Source organism: Photinus pyralis, unplaced genomic scaffold (assembly GCF_008802855.1).
Source record: "Photinus pyralis isolate 1611_PpyrPB1 unplaced genomic scaffold, Ppyr1.3 Ppyr1.4_LG7, whole genome shotgun sequence".
Lineage (NCBI taxonomy): Eukaryota > Metazoa > Arthropoda > Insecta > Coleoptera > Lampyridae > Photinus > Photinus pyralis.
The window spans coordinates 38,897,493-38,913,876 of record NW_022170738.1 but is presented as its reverse complement, the minus strand read 5'-3'; the positions used below and the strand labels follow the sequence as shown (position 1 = coordinate 38,913,876).

Genomic DNA, 16,384 nt, shown 5'->3' with positions numbered 1-16,384 from the left:
GGAAGGTCGTACACTGCCTTTTTTTGAGGCCCGAAGAAAAAATTGTCTCAGATCGACCCGGAAAAAAATTTTTCTTATAGAATGTGGCTTGTAGAATCCATAATTTCAAACAGTTTCAAGATTGGGCTACTAGTTCAAAAGTTACAGCCCTTTGAATTTTTTTTCGAAATTGATTTCTAGTCTATAACTTTTGATTGAGAAATCTGATCGAAAAAGTACGAATTGTTTTGGATTCTACGCCCCAAAATTAATAAGAAAAAGTGTTTTCCCGAGAAATTTTGGTGTAGTAGAGTTTTGGTAGAAAAGGAAGGTTGTTATCGTTTGTGTTGTACCTATGATATGGTTTTCACGTTCGACGCGAATAAAAAGCTCTTTAGGAAAAATCACACGTTTAGAAAACGTGTGGTTTTTCGGAAATGGCACAATATTGATAGTCACGTCTCATTATACTAGCTATACCCCAACTCGGCCACAGAGGTTTCAAAAATTATATCATTAAAGAGACGTATCTTGTGGCATAAGAACACAGCGATGTACTTATATATAAGTAGGTAGGTATTTTAACGTATTTATTTGGAATTTTTTGTTATAATTATAGTACACTCTGCAAAAATGGGCTGAAGAGATTTTGTACAGATTCTTAGACCACTTTGTCTCACTATTACGAGGCCTAAGTCCTTATTGTTACTTTTGAAAAGAGATTATATCCTGAAATGTATATAGTCATGGCTTATTAGGTGAAAATGCTCCACAAGGAATTTTCTTCACCATCCGCTTCTATTCTGTTTTGCATTTTAATGCGATTGATCTAAAGCTCTGTACCAATCCCCACTTGAATGATTCTTCAACATAACTACAATCTTATTCACATTTGTCCTGCGAAACTTGCGTGTCATCAAAACCCTTAAGATTAAAATTACTACATCTACATTTACACATAAATCATCATAAAATACATTTTATGCCTCACGTACAAGTGGGCAGATTTACAACAAAGAAGACATTAAGCTCGATTAAAGTTCCAATTACAAGAAAAACGACATACAGAGTGAGGCATATTACGCCCGTCTTCCAATTTAACCTAAATTTATTACATATTATTGTGATGTATAGTAATATTAACGTTGATAGTAGACACGCTGCGTTGTAGGCCAGGCCCGAGGAATTAATGTTAATCCAGTGACTTCCGTCAGTTTTGGGGTAGAAAAGCGTTTTGACCAGCCACGGTAAACCTAAGCAAAGTAAAACCTCAAAGTTGTTGGCACCCAAGGCGCTGCTCATCCCCATAATTCCTTGCCCTGGAACACGTACTTAGGTTAGCTAACGATTGAACGTTTCGCGTTCACTTACCTTGCTTACTGACGATTATGCAAGAGACTATTTCTGGAATACTACTGCCAATTGCTAAGAAAATCAAACCCATCACAGAGTCGGGAATGCTAATTGTGTCACCTGAAAGCAAAAGGTTATTGCGAAAAGATGTTTGCTGCATCCCTACCGATTGCGGTGATAAACCATGAAAGTAGGTAAGTCATTGATCCAATCCATGCAATGCACATGAGCAGTGTCAGTAGAAACATTGAGTGGTGTTTCTTGGTGTTGGGAATTGTGTATTTCAGTATGAACAAGATGGGCCAAACAAATATCCACCAGACTTTGTTAAACATCGAAGAATCCTTGGGAAATGTCCACACGTTCCACACGTACTCTACAATTGTAATGCGTTACAAACGGAGGATCCGTGTTAGGGGTGGTACGTACCAAAGTCGGAATCATCATCAACTGGTGGCGGCGCAGCTTTTTCTACATCAGGTGCAGGTTTCGGCTGCTCAACGTCTGCAATCGTAGTTTTGAATTTACTAAAAAAACACAAAAGAACATCTCTACCTTACTGTTGTCTACATGATTTTGCTGCGCCTTTTCGTTCAACTTTCCCAGCTCGTGCGCTGCTGATTCGGCGTCCCGAGGCATACAGAATCTGTTCACAGTCTTCTTCATAAACGTATTAAAGTAGAGAGCTGTAAACAGTTGATGAGAATTCGCCTGAAACCTCCCAGAGTCCTTACCTAGCATGTATACCGAGTAAAGAAGAACGAAGGCGAGCGCCTCGTACCAGTACACTTTGTCATCGCTAAGAGTAACAATCAGCAGAATCACAGATACCGCATATATCATGCCATCCCGGATTATCAGCCACCAATCAAAGTAGAAAGCCTGCAGTAGTAGATTAGCACCAAAAAGCCCACTCGCCTGTTTCTTACCGTTTTTGTAAAAAACCCACAGCAAACCGGTACCGCTAGAATATTGAAGACGTTCGAGCCCAACACCGTACCAATACCGATATCGCCTTCTGTTACAAACGTACCTACAAAGTTAATAAATATTTCCGGGCTGGAATTTGTAACGGCCATAAAACTGGCGCCCACCACATCTTCCGCCAAATTGAATCCTGAAATCTGGGAATGAGAAAAACCTCTCACAATCCTAAGGTACTTACTTTTCGCTATAACTTGGATGGCAGGTACGAAGTAGGCATCGCAAACCGTAGACAGTATAATGAACGAGTAAATGGTTAGAAACACATGAACCGCGACCCATCCCGATCTTCTTTGCTCCCTCGTTAGACCATCGCTGGGAAATTCGTGAATGGCAGCAGGGGTACAATTCCTATCATAGTGAATCTCATTGTTTGCGAGTAAGGCGTCTAAAAAGAAAACGTTCATTAGTCGGAAAACTTCGCAAAGTAATGTCACAATTATATTCCTAACAAAGCTTTACAGATTCTTTTATTACAATTTTATTGTGCATGACAAAGGTTTATTAGGTTATTATAGTAAGTATACGCGCGCATAGGAGCGAACGAGCAACGTAGATTCGTCTCAGTTTTTCAATTACACCAACAATCTATTAAATAAATTGACCTAATCCAATAATGCGTGGTTGATTGAATGATTGGTGACAGAGGAACTGGATAACCAGTCTCCTTTAACATCTTGGCGAGGAACTACAATCTCATGATTACATGGTGTCGAAATACTCTAATTAGCAATCAAAAAGAAAAAGCTCCCTTCCGGAAACCTTTGCACAGATGAAGTATAGCACCTCACCAAGGTGATTGTGTTTTCAAAAAAATGCCTGTTTTCGCTGTCAAGCTTAGGTATACATTTAAACAGCAGGTAAGCTTTCGGTTTCTCTTGAAAGCATAGAAAAGGACCATCATTCTAGACAGTCTATCTTCCAAAAACTATGGAGAAAAGCATATAAATGTTTAAAAGTGCCTAGGACGTTATAAAACCTTATAAGGCATTTAAAAAGAATATCCTTAAGTGTTCCAAATAGCAAATAAAAGCGCTTTATAATACATTTAAGAGCCTTGTAGTGTTTTTCAATTTCTCATGTGGATTTTTCAAAAAACCTCACACAACCCTTTCTGAAGACTACTTCTAGACCCTTCCGCTTATACGTAACACCCTGTATGCTGGGTTTTTTAGTACTTTACAGCGTTTTTAAAAATTCTGAAAGCTCTGTCAGAGATAATAGGTTTTTAGAAGTTCGCTAGATATCTTTACTGCCTTTACTGTACTGTGTATAAGTTCTTTAAGGAATCTCTAAAGAATGAGATGGTACTGAAACAGTAAAACCACAATTTTTCTTTGTATAGCCGTATGCACTTTTCTATGTGATTTCCAAACCGTGCAAAAACGTAAAAGTATAGAAGGATTCCTTGAGAAAGATCATAGAAAGCTATTGTTGTTCGACAGCGTTTAGTTCTACGCCCTCTAAAGAGAGTTTTGTGTCTTTTCCAAAACTATTAAAGGAGCCTAGATACGAAATCACCATCAATCATCTACTTTGTCAAACCCTTAAAACTAGTGAGTCTAATCTGATTTTGTAATGATATCATGCCCCAAATTTGACCTTTTAGATCAATAATATAGGTAGGTACTTTTTGAATTAAGGTTTTTGGGCGGTGTCTTTGAAAATTACATTTTACTGTAATATTGGAATGGTGACCTGCTCAATTAGCGTACCTACCATAATTTTTTAATGGCGTTTTTTAAAAGTCTGTTCAGCTAATTGATTTTGTTTATTAACTAAAGTCAATACCAGAGCATATGCTTCAACGAAGCAAACGAATAAACTACTAAGATCGATTAATACCTTCATAACGTTTGAAGTTCAAAATTCTAATATTCAGAAATGATTTTTAAAAATTTTTCAAATTTTCAAAAAAAATCCCAGTAAAATCGCTGGAGACAGCATAAGCAAGACTAGTAATTTAGTCAAATAAAGTGCATTATGAAATGCGAATTTGCACTACGTAAATAAAGAGAAATCTCATCTGCACGGGATTTAATTTCAATTATTTTATTGCATAAGTGCCTCGGCAAGGCACTCCCTGTATACCCACCTTCCTAATCTGTAGGCAAATACATTTTGATATCCGTGCTTTACTACGGCAAAGTAAAAACTGCACACAGTAGTTTTCAGAAGGCAAGGAAAAATAAACAAAGGAATAAACCAAAGCAACTGTACGATAAGAACGTATCTTTTAAGTGGAGGCATCGATTACTTACAATGTTGTGGGCAGATCAAGAATTCAAAACCTTTAGTGGGCAATGTAGTCTTCCTATTTTCAAATGGACACTTCACTTGGTCTTAAGGTGGTGTGCATCTTTTAATTAATTTCATCATCCAATAGCTTTTAATTCGTGAAAATGTGATTTATAAGAATTACGGTAAGATCACCTCGGTTTTATCTGCTGTTGTGATTAGATTATACCTACTCAAAGAGTAGGTAGACATGTGGATGTGGAAAATTTCTAAACGGCGAGTTTTCTATTGTTACCATTGAAACGATATCCTTCAATGATTCCTCTGAAAATGAATTCTGTTAAGCGCAATATGAAGTTCATTTCGCAGTTTTTGATTTAAACGTCTCGAAATAGTATCTACCCTTAACAGTCACTCATTCAATAGTCATCAGACGTTAAATAAAAAAAATCAGCAGTCCTTCAGTGTTGAAGATGACTCGGTACTCGAATTTTATAAGGGAAACTAAGAGTCTTTACGGAAGACCAGATCCTAGAAAACAAAAAAATTGCCATGGGACCAAGTATTCACCATGATCTGTGTGAGTTTGTAATAGCACCTCAACAGATCAGGGAGTTGCAGCCGGGGAGGAGATTTTTCAACAAACTGCCTCTCTCAGAGTAAGAAACTGGGGCACGCGCAATGGATACAAAGGTCAAATTGCGAAGGCGTAGGCCCAACCCCAGGAATTTAATTTGACGCTGAATTTTTTTAATGCATCTTGGAAAGTAAATTGTATTTAAACATGTAATGTTGGATCAATCTCTTGTTTGGAATGATGAATTGAATAATAGATAGGTCATTTTGCAATCAAGGTTGGATGAAATGAAACTTGAAAGTGTGCTCTATCTCCTGAAAAGTTAATACCACTGGATAAAAGTCTTAATACTACTTAAAAAATCAAGTTATACTTTGTATGGGGTTAGCTTTTTTTATATTTCTATTGTTATATACAAATTTAAGGGGAGTAAAAGCGTATTATTATTATTATTATATTATTATATAGGAGGTACCTACCAGGACTTTCTTATACCAGTTATATCCTTAAGAATACGTGTACCAGTTTTCAAAGCCGTTTCCGTTTGTCCGTCTGCCTGATAACTTGTTTAGAAACGTGTGATCGCTTTGAAAATTGGTACACATGGTCTTAAGGATATAAGAAAGGTCCCTATTTCAAGTAACGTGGACTATCGAAGCAAAAAGTTTCACTCCAGGATCGTTCGGTATTCAGTTGTATCGGATTTTTATATTTGATTTTGTGACAATGGAAACTTTCCCTAACCATTTCTAAATTGTTCTCAAATATTTGAATAACTTAAAAGTACTGCCTTTTTTTGAGGCCGGAAAGAAAAATGTCTGAGATCGACCGGGAAAAAACATTTTCTTATAGAATTTGGTCCGTAGAATCAATAATTTAAAACAGTTTGAAGATTGGGCTACTAGAAGTTACAGCCCTTTGAATATTCTTTCGAAATTGGTTTCTAGTCTATAACTTTTTATTGAGAAATCTGATCGAAAAAGTACGAATTGTTTTGGATTCTACGCACCAAAATTAATAAGAAAAAGTGTTTTCCCGAGAAATTTTGGTGTAGTCTATTTTTGGTAAAAAAGGAAGGTTATACACTGCCTTTTTTGAGGCCCGAAAAAAAAATTGTCTCGGATCGACCCGGAAAAAGATTTTCTTATGGAATGTGGCCTGTAGAATGCATAATTTCAAACAGTTCCAAGATTGGACTATTAGTTCAAAAGTTACAGCTCTTTGAATTTATTTTCGACATTGGTTTCTAGTCCATAACTTTTTATTGAGAAGTCTGATCGAAAAAGTACGAATTGGTTTGGATTCTACGCACCAAAATTAATAAGAAAAAGTATTTTCCCGAGAAATTTTGGTGCAGTCGATTTTTGGTAAAAAAGGAAGGTTAAGTATTCAAATACTATGCGAAGTATTCGAATACTTCTCAAAGTATTCAAATACCGTGCGAAGTATTCGAATACTAAATATTTGTGAAAGTATTTGAGTTACAAATACAAATACTGCTACCATAAAAGTATTTAATTACAAAGTATTTGAATACTTTAAAGGATTTGAATACTAAAAAGTATTTACAAAATCGAATACTGCCCAACTCTGATTATTATTAGAAAATATTGGAATATACAGGCTGGAAATTTTGTCTGGTACACTGAAGATATCTTCAAAACATTTTTTTGTTTTCTATGGTATCCAAAATTATAAAAAGTTTGCTACCAATCAACATTTTTTAAAATTGTGGTCATTGGCGCACGTTTGCAGAGGCAAGGGGGGCATATATATTTTTTAATAGCAGTCACTATTTTTTATTTCACATTAACATGCCACAGTTCGTAGTTTTTAAGTTTGTAATAGGAATTAGTAATTGCCATAAAAAATACGCTCCTCTTAACCATGCAGAAGTACGGTACTTACCACTGTGAGCAACGTTTTTATAATTTTAGATAACATAAAATACGTCTTCTCAAAAATTATAGTTTTAAAGGTGTGTTCCAGACAAAATTTCCACGCTGTACGTATCACCAACAAGGGAATTCTTTATAGATTGTACGTTTAGATCGTTCAAAATGTTTAGTTTTTTTCCACGTTACCCGGATTTATTCGCTTATTCTGATTTTTCAGTTTCTTCGAACTCTTCTGCTCCATATGTATCTCTACATAAGGTGTACTACAGATGAGAGATCCGTCGTTCATAACATTTACATCAAGAGGAGAGATCTCCTGTTCCTGCGGAACCAAGCGACTTGTTTCCATTTATTATTGTGCATATTCTCTAAATTAATGCAGTTAAAGGGCCGGGTAGAGTCTACTTTCAAAAATAAACTGGGAAATCAAAAGGGGTGAATTCATTTGAGACGTGTTAACCATGGACAAAATTTCAATTACTGGTAGTATTGTTCTTAACTCGATGTCGATATCCTTTGATACAACCTTTCTATCCCAAGTATGAACAACATTGAACACCATTACTGGCGCACAGCAGATAATGAAAAACCATTGCAATCTTCACAGAAGCTAGTGGGTGAAGATTCTGTATTTGGATTAATTGAAATTACCACATGTAAGCAACGTGGGATCATTAAGCACTATTTTATGAGTCAACATCCTTGAAAATATTTCAGTATAACACGATGAGTACTTCACTTCATTTTATCTCTCACTCATTGAGGTCCAAAGTTGAACAAATTGTGTTAATGAAAAAATTAGGTCTTAGTCCCTAACGTGTAATTTGCGAAATGTTCGGCTAGGGTTTGAAAATCACTCAAAGATCCATTTTTTAATTCTATGGACGAACTCTGTTGTGAGCCAAGTGGGTGCCTTTTTTTTTTTTAAAGAAATGTGCCTAAAATAAGAATACTCGAGCGCGTTGGTTGTAATTTTGCTTGAAATTTAAAAACCCCAATTACTAAATTATGCCTATTTAGGGCTACGCACTTAATAAGGCACTTCCGAAGAAAAAGAAAAAAGTACGTTACCTTCCGTTGCATTTTGATGAGATTTTGTAGAATTTTCGGCGCAAACTGTTACTATTAAACAAAACGTAATTATTTTAAGAAGCATATCCAAAACTCGGTTTACAGCACAAATAACCACATTCAATTGTGTAGAAACTCGACCTAACTGAAATTACTTACGCTTCTTTCATTTATTTGTATTCTGATAAACTTATTACTTACATTAAAATGGGGAGGTGTTTATTATAGATATGATTAATTTGATATGATAATATAATATACGTGTCGATTAGCGTTCGTAAATGCCTAGGTTGTATTACAACTTTCTTTAATTACACGTGCTTAATTTTCTTGTTGAGATTAATTGTGATTATGGCAATTATGGGATTATGATATAATTGTGGGAATTCGTCTTTTTTGAAAAGATCATTATACTATTTGTCTTTGGATTTAAAGATTACCGCCATGAGTCCATCCGGATTTGGGGATGAGGGTAATTAGAAAGATTGTGCGGTTTGAAATTTTACCAATTTGTCGTACGAGGAACTTCTAATTTAGGAAATATTGTAAATTAAGGTTATTTCGATGCAGGCACGTTCGATGGATCATCATTGAAGACCTTCAAACCTTAATTACGTGTAAATGACGTTAATTACTTACAGTACCCATTAGAGAAAGCGTGTAAATTCCTATAACCAATTTCCCCGTGACGTTTGTTTGTTTTGGCTCTTACCAACGCTCATTGTCAAAGAAGTCGAACAACATTAATACAGAAGGAGAGAATCATGGACAAGATATGAAGAATCGCACACGACTTTGAGGAGGGGAATTTTATCTGTAAATTTAAATTTAAAATAACAATACATAAAAAACAGGATAATAACAATTAGGTGGTTCAAAACATACCATTTTATTACACCAAATAGTTCTCGAGATACCTATTCGAATCTCGATTCGAATTCGAATTCAAATATCCACACATGCATCTAGGGGAATTTCTTTTATTTCCCAACACTCCCCTAAAAACGATCATTACTGGAAGACCTTTACATTGTACAAGATCATGAAATCCAGTTGAAAAATTGTATCACAAAATCATCAGGTTGTGTTGGTTTCTTAAAAAATCTTTTAATTCTACTCTTGGTTCGGATTTGGATTATTCGGTGCTTTTTAGATTTATTTGAATCTTGAACTTCTTCCATTTTCTTTCAATTTAAAAAAAATCTCATTTCCGCTTTTAATTCTACAAACTGTTCAGAATCTTGAGATCGCTTGTCTTTTGTGTGCCCCCAGATCAATCAAATGCTTCAGATTTTTCGGATTGTGCAAACTCTTTTATTTACCCCGATTGCTTCAAATGCTTAAGATTTCGCATTCTTCCGGACGCTTCAGATTCCTCAGACTATTCAGATTCTTCGGATTCTATCGCTGAATCTGTCAAAAGTTCTTATTCTCTACGTCAAATTTTTAAACTCTTCGGCTTCTCTTGCTTTATCCATTCTGCCAACTTTTTTTAAAATGTCTTCCTCAAATTTCTTCCAATTGACCTTAAGTTCGGGATCTTCGAATGCTACACCCCGCTGGACCTAGCCCCCCCCCCCCCACTATTGTTAATCAAGAATTGTATCCAATTTATGGAGCTTTCTTATCGCAAGCATAAAATTTTGCGCTCGCTTAAATCACTAGGAATCTAAAATTTCTTATGGGGTGGCCGAGTTTACTTGGATTCAGCCCCCCCCCCCCATTGATTCGAATTACGAGGTATTTAAGAGTAATTGCCATTCTTGAGGGCCACTTTAAAAAGAACCCGAATGTAGCTTTGAAGTTGGAGGACCATTTCCTGAGACGACCACATGAGAAACGATGTGGAGTAATTTTTACTTGTTTGTCGGTGAGGGTAATACATTTGGACCTAATAAACGACATGTCCATGGCAGATTGTTTGATGGCAGACAAAATATTTACTAATAGAAGAGGATGTCCAAAGATGCTTCATTCATATACCTAACGGAACGAATTTCTGCGGGGTAGGGGCCGAACTAAAGAGTGCATGTGACGCTTTGGATGTCAAAAAAATCCGATGATCTGAGTGTAGAAGGAATACGTTGGGAATTTATTCTGCCAGCTTTGCCTTCGGTGGGAGGTGCGTGGGAGAGTTTAATTCGATCGGCTAAAAAAGGTTAGATTCCCACAGAGGGCGTTTTGGCTGCAGCTCTTATAGAGATCGAAAATATGATAAATTCGAGACCTTTAACGTACGTATCGGTGGACCCAGAAAAAGAAGAAGTCTTAACACCGAACCATGTCTTATTGGGCAGAATTGGGAACCTAAGACCACGGAACGTCATTAGCGAGAAAGATTTAATATCCGGAAGACAATGGCGAAGAGGAAAGGAATTAGTAAATGAATTTTGGAGTAGATGGGCGAAAGAGTGGGAAAACCTTATCCAGGAAACGATCGGGTTGTGCGGATACTTAACGTGAAGACCCAATTTGGAACCTACCGGAGACCAGTATCCATTGTGGGTCACAAGTTTGATTGAAGATGCATTCATGTGGCTTGTCCTTCTTCCTTCTTACCATTGTTTCCTCATTTTCCCTTTTCCCCTTTCCTCTTCTTCTCTTGTCTTCATTGTATTCCCCCCTTTCTCTTTTATTTATTAAGTATTTCTTTTTCTCATTTTTTTCTTTTTATGTTCCCTCCGCTTTTTACATTTATGATACATGCTTCATCTTCTCTTTGGGCTTGCACTGCATCCATAACAGATCCACAATCAAAGCGCAACTTAATTAAATCTTAAGGTTTTTGAGCGATTTTTCATACCATTTGATAAACAAAATACAAAACCTAGCCCTTATTCTAAAGAAAAACACACTCTAACAGAGTTCCAGACGAATTTAATGAGAAATTAAAGTAAAATTTTACCATACAACCATTTTGGGTTGCCGCCTTGTACAACACACAGAGACTTTCCTTATTTTCTTCCAAGTTTTCCCAAGACCTTCTCAAGTAATTCTCAAGTTCTCTCAAAGTTGCTTAAAAATCATTTTGAAATTCGTTTCAAATTTTCTCAAATCATTGAATAAATAATTTTCATTCAATGCTCAAATTTACCTCATGTTTTCCCCTTCCCTTACTTGAATTTTCTTCTTCCCATCAAGTTTTCCCTCAAATCTCAAGGTACCGTTTAAGTTTTCTCTTAGTTACCTACCCACAGGCGAGTTGAATCGTTTAATCCCTTAGAGAAGAGGCAAGGTCCTTGTATACCATGATTTTTTTATGGGGCTTACCACATGGTTTGATGATTAGAGAAGCCAACATGGCCGTCGGTGCAATGCATTGGGAAAATTAATTGAACCCAGGACTTCCAACGGAGAATCGCTGTAGTTTTGTAAGAAAGAAAAAAGTGCTGATATTACCTTATTAAAAGGTGGCTCCAGATATATTTTTTCACTTTCAAGTTAATTGATTATTCACTATCACTTCCGCCGAAAACCACACGGTCGATTACGTCTACTGCCTGCGTAGGTTTCCCGCTTGCGTCTTCGACATAAGAAAATGATTCTACAAGCTGATGACAGATTTTGGCTGGGATTCTGCTTCGCGATTCTCGCGAACGTCCTACTCGCGATTACCTACACGGTGAAGAAGAGGGCTCTAACACCAAGGCATTACGTGTCTCTGGACGAAGAAGGTGAGAAGCACATACATTACAAGGACGGGGTGTTCTGGGCGTACCTCATTTTGCGTAAGTTGCACAGCCGATTTGAGTTTCGTATTGATCGTGCTTTGTTGCAGTGCTTATATCGGGGGTGGTCAATTTCGTGGCGTATTCCATGGCCCCGGCGTTTCTCGTTGCCGCCACCGGAATAGTCGGGATGTTTCTCACATCGGTTTCGTTTAAGTTGTACTTCGACGAAAAGTACAACCACGTTAGCGGGGTAAGACGACTATGCAAGTCGAAGAGGCGTGTAACGGTCTAGTTTTAGCTGGGAGTGTGCTTCGCAATTTTGGGATTGGCCATTATGGTGCTGAATTATCCAAGGGGAGAAGTTTCGATGAATATTTTGGATTTGGCTTCGCTAATGTATACCAGTGGATTCGTTTACTACGTTCTTGTAGTTATTCTTCTCTGGCTGATAACGGCGGGTTTCATTGTACCATCATGTCAAACCAAAAACGTTTCAGTGTACATAATATTTACGCTGCTAGCATACTCTTTCATAGGCAGTGCCACGATAATCGCTTGCAAATGTGCAGGTTACTCCATAAAGTATCTGATCATCTATGATGAAGCTGACCAGACAAATGTTTTGTATATGCTTCTTTTCTTAGTAACAATGTTAGTAGGACTTTGGATTCAGGAGTACTACATGGGAAAATTTTCAGAATCATTCTCCTCTCCTGGCGCATTGCAGGCGATTTTCTTTATTTTACGCACCGCTTTAGTAGCCGTCTTTTCCGAGTTTCTATTTAATGAATGGTCTCATGTACACGGTCTGAAGATAGCTGGTGCATCGCTAGGGTTTGTGTTAATTTGCGTCAGTGCGTTGATGCACCCTCTCTTTTCCGACCTTAGCTTTGATGACACTATCATAGCTGATAAATTTCGACCCAAGTAAAGCTACCCTTAGTTTTATTTTTAAGTACATTATAGCAGAAATTTGAATTGTTACAATAAAGGAACCATATAAAGGAAGTTTAAAAAAAGGAATCCGTCGAATATTATTATTTGAATATTTTCTCCAAAGTTGTGCCTTCACGATCCTATACATTTTAGAAAAACGTTTGTTGTGAAAAACACTTGACTTTTTCACTTACGCGTTTTTTCTTCAGAAAGGTAAAAACACAAAAAAAAATCTTCATGTAACAAATATATATATATTTAAAAAAATAAAAATACATTCTTTACGTAGTAACAAATAACATTTATTTCACAACTTACAAATTTCCTCTTCTCTCTTGATCAATTTCAATAGCAGTGAACAAGGTTTTGAAATTTCCAGCGCCAAATCCCTGTTAAATGCGAATTAAATACAGTTGCATAAATTGAAACTCACATTAAAGTTTCGCCTTTGAATAACCTCCAAAAATACAGTTGGCCGATCCTGCAGGTTCTTGGTGAAAATTTGCAGTAAGTACCCATTCTCGTCGTAATCAATCAAAAGGTGCAAGTCCTAAAAATCTCAAGTGAAGGCACTCGGGAGAATTTCTATTTTACCTGTAACACGCTGATGTCTTCGGCCACTTTAACTTTGCTGTGCTTGAGACGTTCCCTGATCATGTCGTAGTAAGTATCGGGCACTTTGAGAAACTCTACTCCTCTAGTACGAAGGTTTTTCACCTTTGAAAGGAGGTTAGTGTACGATTTACAAACGGGAAAGATCACTTACTGCCGTTATTATATCTTGGGTGTTGAGGGCGATGTGTTGCACGCCACCTCCTCCGTAGTAGTCCACGTATTCCTGGATTTGACTTTTCTTCTTACCATTGGCGGGCTCATTGATTGGCATCTAGAAGATGAGGTGCAGAATTCGGGCGACGCGCCTACGATGCTTACCTTGATGGTCTCATCCCAGTTGGCCATAACGATAGATCTTAAAGCTGAGTATTCGGTGTGGATTTGCGAGTCGTCCACTGACCAGAACCTGTGAAACTGCAACATGGTCTCGTACCATTTAGCAACTGGTTCCATGTGCAAGTCTGGTTGGTTTCCCACGATGTGGTCGATAAAGTCTAATTTTGTGGTGGGTCTGAAAAGTGTACTGTAGCTAAGATCGACGGTTGGGCACTTACAATAGCTTGTTAACGGGATCAGGTGAGAGCTTCTCGTATGAAGGTAGAAAATCGCCTTTGTACGCGCTTTTATCGATGAGGGTGTGCGTGGTGTCTCCGTACTGGAATTAGAAGGTTAGCATAGGTATACCTTGGTGTTACTGACAAACCGTTTGAACAGTGGCGAATTTCACGGTTCCATACTCATCGGATTCTTTCCATATGTCACGAACCACTTTTGCTCCTCTTTGCTTGGCAACCTAAAGGGTGAATAATTAGCATTTGTGGCAAATCAGTGCAGCTGCTTACCCTAAGGATGTTGTCGAGGTCTTCCACTTCAAAACTAATGTCTTTTACGCCATCCCCGTGTTTTACGAGGTGCGCGTTCATTTCTTTCTGCGTTTCCTCATAGGGCGAAACGAAAACGAATATGATCTACAAATTCACTCACATGCATTCATTTTTTTTAATCAATTGCTCTTGGTACCTTATTTTGTTTGACAGCGTGAGCGGCGTACTCCCGATTTCCGGTCTCTAACCCCTTGTAGGCGAAGGGTTGAAATCCCATTCGGGTTACAAAGTAGCTGGATGCCTAAACTTCGTGTTAAAACTCGTTAGTCCATTACGCACTTTCTCACCTGTTTCGCGTTTCCCACATAAAAGGTTACATGGTGGAAACTTAAAAATCGACCCAGTTCAGGCTAAAAGAACTGATTAATGAGGGCGTGCGTTAAAATATAACTCACCTTAGGCCCTTTATCCGTATACGTCGTCTGAAACAAAGCATGTCAATTTCATAGGCAAATTTAAGAGTTGGGTACATACCATCGTAATCGCTTACACTTAAAATCTTCAACTGGTTGATATTGCGTGTTTCGCATAGTTTATATAATCTCGGATTAACAAGTTTATCAGCTTTAATTTAAGGTATATTAATTAGGTGAATATATTAAACTTCTTTGATTACCCGTTTTACTCCCAAGGCAATCTAGGCGATATATTGCATTTTTCACTAGAACATTCTGATACTGGAGGTGTGTTCGTATAACTGTTGGTTTTATTTCAGATTTAATTAAATGAATATTATTAGGGATTTCTTGCACGAATTTTCTTTATTCAGCTTTCAAAATGAAGCTTTTGTAGGGATTTATACAGTCTACTGGATCAAATAATAAGGTAGTTTGTATACAGTATAAAAAATGATTTGGAAATGAAATTGAGAAAGTTTGAGTTATGTAGTGCCCGGAATCTGTTGCTACTGAATGCGATTATACAACACTTAAGTATTGTGAAAACCAAGTACTCGCTCCCTGGATTTGGATTTGGTGTCATTTGGTATCATTGTTTGCTAGTTTTCATTTTACCTTCTAAATTCTTATAAGCCTTTTTTATTGAGGTGGAAAAAATGGGTGCTCAGATTTTTGAACACAGCAATAATAACATCTTTACCACTGTAACTGGCTAGTTATCAGTGGCGCACCCAGAAAAAAATTCGGTGGGGGTTATTGAAATTAGTAAATCCAAAATGTTAACATAGGAACAACGTTTTTCCTACGATCGTCTAATTATTTTAATTAGAATCGTTTAGTTTTGTCACATGATTTGTCAAGATTTGAAACTGCTAATTTATTGTGACAATCAAGTTGCATGGTTGCTATGGATTAAACATGCAAATTATAGTGCGCGAATTGATCACTTTGAATGATTAATTCATAAACGATTGTAGGAAAAGATTATTTTAAAAAAATCCATCAGTGCTTAATTTGGGGGGGGGGGGTTAACCCTGAAAACCCCCCTATGGGTGCGCCACTGCTAGTTATACGCTTATAGGGGTTGAACACCGAGCGCTCCTAAAATAAAATTTATTTTCTACGGCACTGGTAAAAATTTACCGTAACAATACATGTTTTGCAATGAAATAATTTATACCACGGCTAGTTAACTGATAAATAAACCCCTAAAGCGGATCTAAAAAAGCGACAGAGCACCTCGGTGTGACCCTACGGAGTCATTGGATTTGACCTATTTTCAATAGGCTTGTTATATGTGGCATATAGGTCAACTGTGCAAAATTTGAACCGAATAGGTTCAAGCGTTTGGCAGTTATCGTGTCCACGGGCGGCGAGACGGACAGACGGACACCGTCGACTCCCCCATAAAGCTTGCATCGCGTTGCTCAGCAGCTTAATAAATCCCTATATCGTGAACACGTTTTCAACCTAATTAAATTTCAGGATTTTTTATATTTTTACTCAAAATCGTCCTGAAACCTTTATTTTCATGCCTCCTTTCTGTCAGGGAATTTTAGTTTCCATGACAGAGGCAGAGCAGACTACGTTTCCTGCCGTTTGTCACTTTACTGGCCGCACCGTTACCTTACTGACCGCATTTTTAATATTTCCAAATGTCTATAATGACTCCTGTCATCACTAACAGATTGACAGTAATCAAAGTTATATATAAAAATTGAAATTTTGTATTATGAGACGGTTTCGGGTATAATTAAATACAAAACTCGTCAGTAAAATA

The 16,384-nt window shown here is 37.2% G+C and overlaps 3 protein-coding genes across 4 annotated transcripts; 1 reads left to right on the top strand and 2 right to left on the bottom strand.

Annotated features, from left to right (window-relative positions):
- Positions 1-555: 555 nt before the first annotated feature.
- LOC116177376 (sodium/potassium/calcium exchanger 3-like) lies at positions 556-8,250 on the bottom strand. Of its 2 annotated transcripts, none has more exons than XM_031496348.1 (9): positions 8,101-8,250; positions 2,498-2,704; positions 2,262-2,449; positions 2,067-2,214; positions 1,888-2,018; positions 1,762-1,825; positions 1,499-1,708; positions 1,351-1,452; positions 556-1,298 (listed from the first exon to the last, which is right to left on the bottom strand). In XM_031496348.1, exons 1-9 carry the CDS (start codon positions 8,183-8,185, stop codon positions 967-969), a joined length of 1,467 nt encoding a protein of 488 aa, XP_031352208.1. In that variant the 5' UTR covers positions 8,186-8,250; the 3' UTR covers positions 556-966. The 2 variants fall into 2 exon arrangements, with proteins under 2 accessions (XP_031352208.1, XP_031352207.1); XM_031496347.1 differs by having other exon boundaries at positions 1,762-1,836; positions 1,893-2,018.
- A 3,372-nt stretch (positions 8,251-11,622) lies between these two features.
- On the top strand, positions 11,623-12,761 carry LOC116177433 (magnesium transporter NIPA1-like). Its single transcript, XM_031496409.1, has 3 exons — positions 11,623-11,828; positions 11,879-12,021; positions 12,070-12,761. Exons 1-3 carry the CDS (start codon positions 11,639-11,641, stop codon positions 12,700-12,702), a joined length of 966 nt encoding a protein of 321 aa, XP_031352269.1. The 5' UTR covers positions 11,623-11,638; the 3' UTR covers positions 12,703-12,761.
- Positions 12,762-12,987: 226 nt separating this feature from the next.
- LOC116177216 (4-hydroxyphenylpyruvate dioxygenase-like) lies at positions 12,988-14,761 on the bottom strand. Its single transcript, XM_031496124.1, has 12 exons — positions 14,681-14,761; positions 14,602-14,628; positions 14,494-14,556; positions 14,343-14,447; positions 14,165-14,290; positions 14,026-14,115; positions 13,877-13,977; positions 13,641-13,833; positions 13,474-13,593; positions 13,302-13,424; positions 13,141-13,257; positions 12,988-13,096 (listed from the first exon to the last, which is right to left on the bottom strand). The coding sequence occupies exons 1-12, from the start codon at positions 14,681-14,683 to the stop codon at positions 13,022-13,024; spliced, it is 1,143 nt and encodes a 380-aa protein (XP_031351984.1). The 5' UTR covers positions 14,684-14,761; the 3' UTR covers positions 12,988-13,021.
- Positions 14,762-16,384: the final 1,623 nt, after the last annotated feature.

Bases quoted from the DNA above. Each gene is read 5' to 3' on its own strand.
- LOC116177376 (XM_031496347.1), bottom strand. From the start codon at position 8,185: ATGCTTCTTAAAATAATTACGTTTTGTTTAATAGTAACAGTTTGCGCC. The intron at 1,709-1,761 runs GTACGTACCACC...TTACAATTGTAG, and splicing joins TGATGATGATTCCGACTTTG to AGTACGTGTGGAACGTGTGG. The intron at 1,453-1,498 runs GTAGGGATGCAG...TTTTGCTTTCAG, and splicing joins ATGGTTTATCACCGCAATCG to GTGACACAATTAGCATTCCC.
- LOC116177433 (XM_031496409.1), top strand. From the start codon at position 11,639: ATGATTCTACAAGCTGATGACAGATTTTGGCTGGGATTCTGCTTCGCG. The intron at 11,829-11,878 runs GTAAGTTGCACA...GCTTTGTTGCAG, and splicing joins CTGGGCGTACCTCATTTTGC to TGCTTATATCGGGGGTGGTC. The intron at 12,022-12,069 runs GTAAGACGACTA...GTCTAGTTTTAG, and splicing joins AGTACAACCACGTTAGCGGG to CTGGGAGTGTGCTTCGCAAT.
- LOC116177216 (XM_031496124.1), bottom strand. The intron at 14,116-14,164 runs GTAAGCAGCTGC...TTCACCCTTTAG, and splicing joins ACCTCGACAACATCCTTAGG to GTTGCCAAGCAAAGAGGAGC. The intron at 13,425-13,473 runs GTAAGTGATCTT...CTCCTTTCAAAG, and splicing joins CCCAAGATATAATAACGGCA to GTGAAAAACCTTCGTACTAG.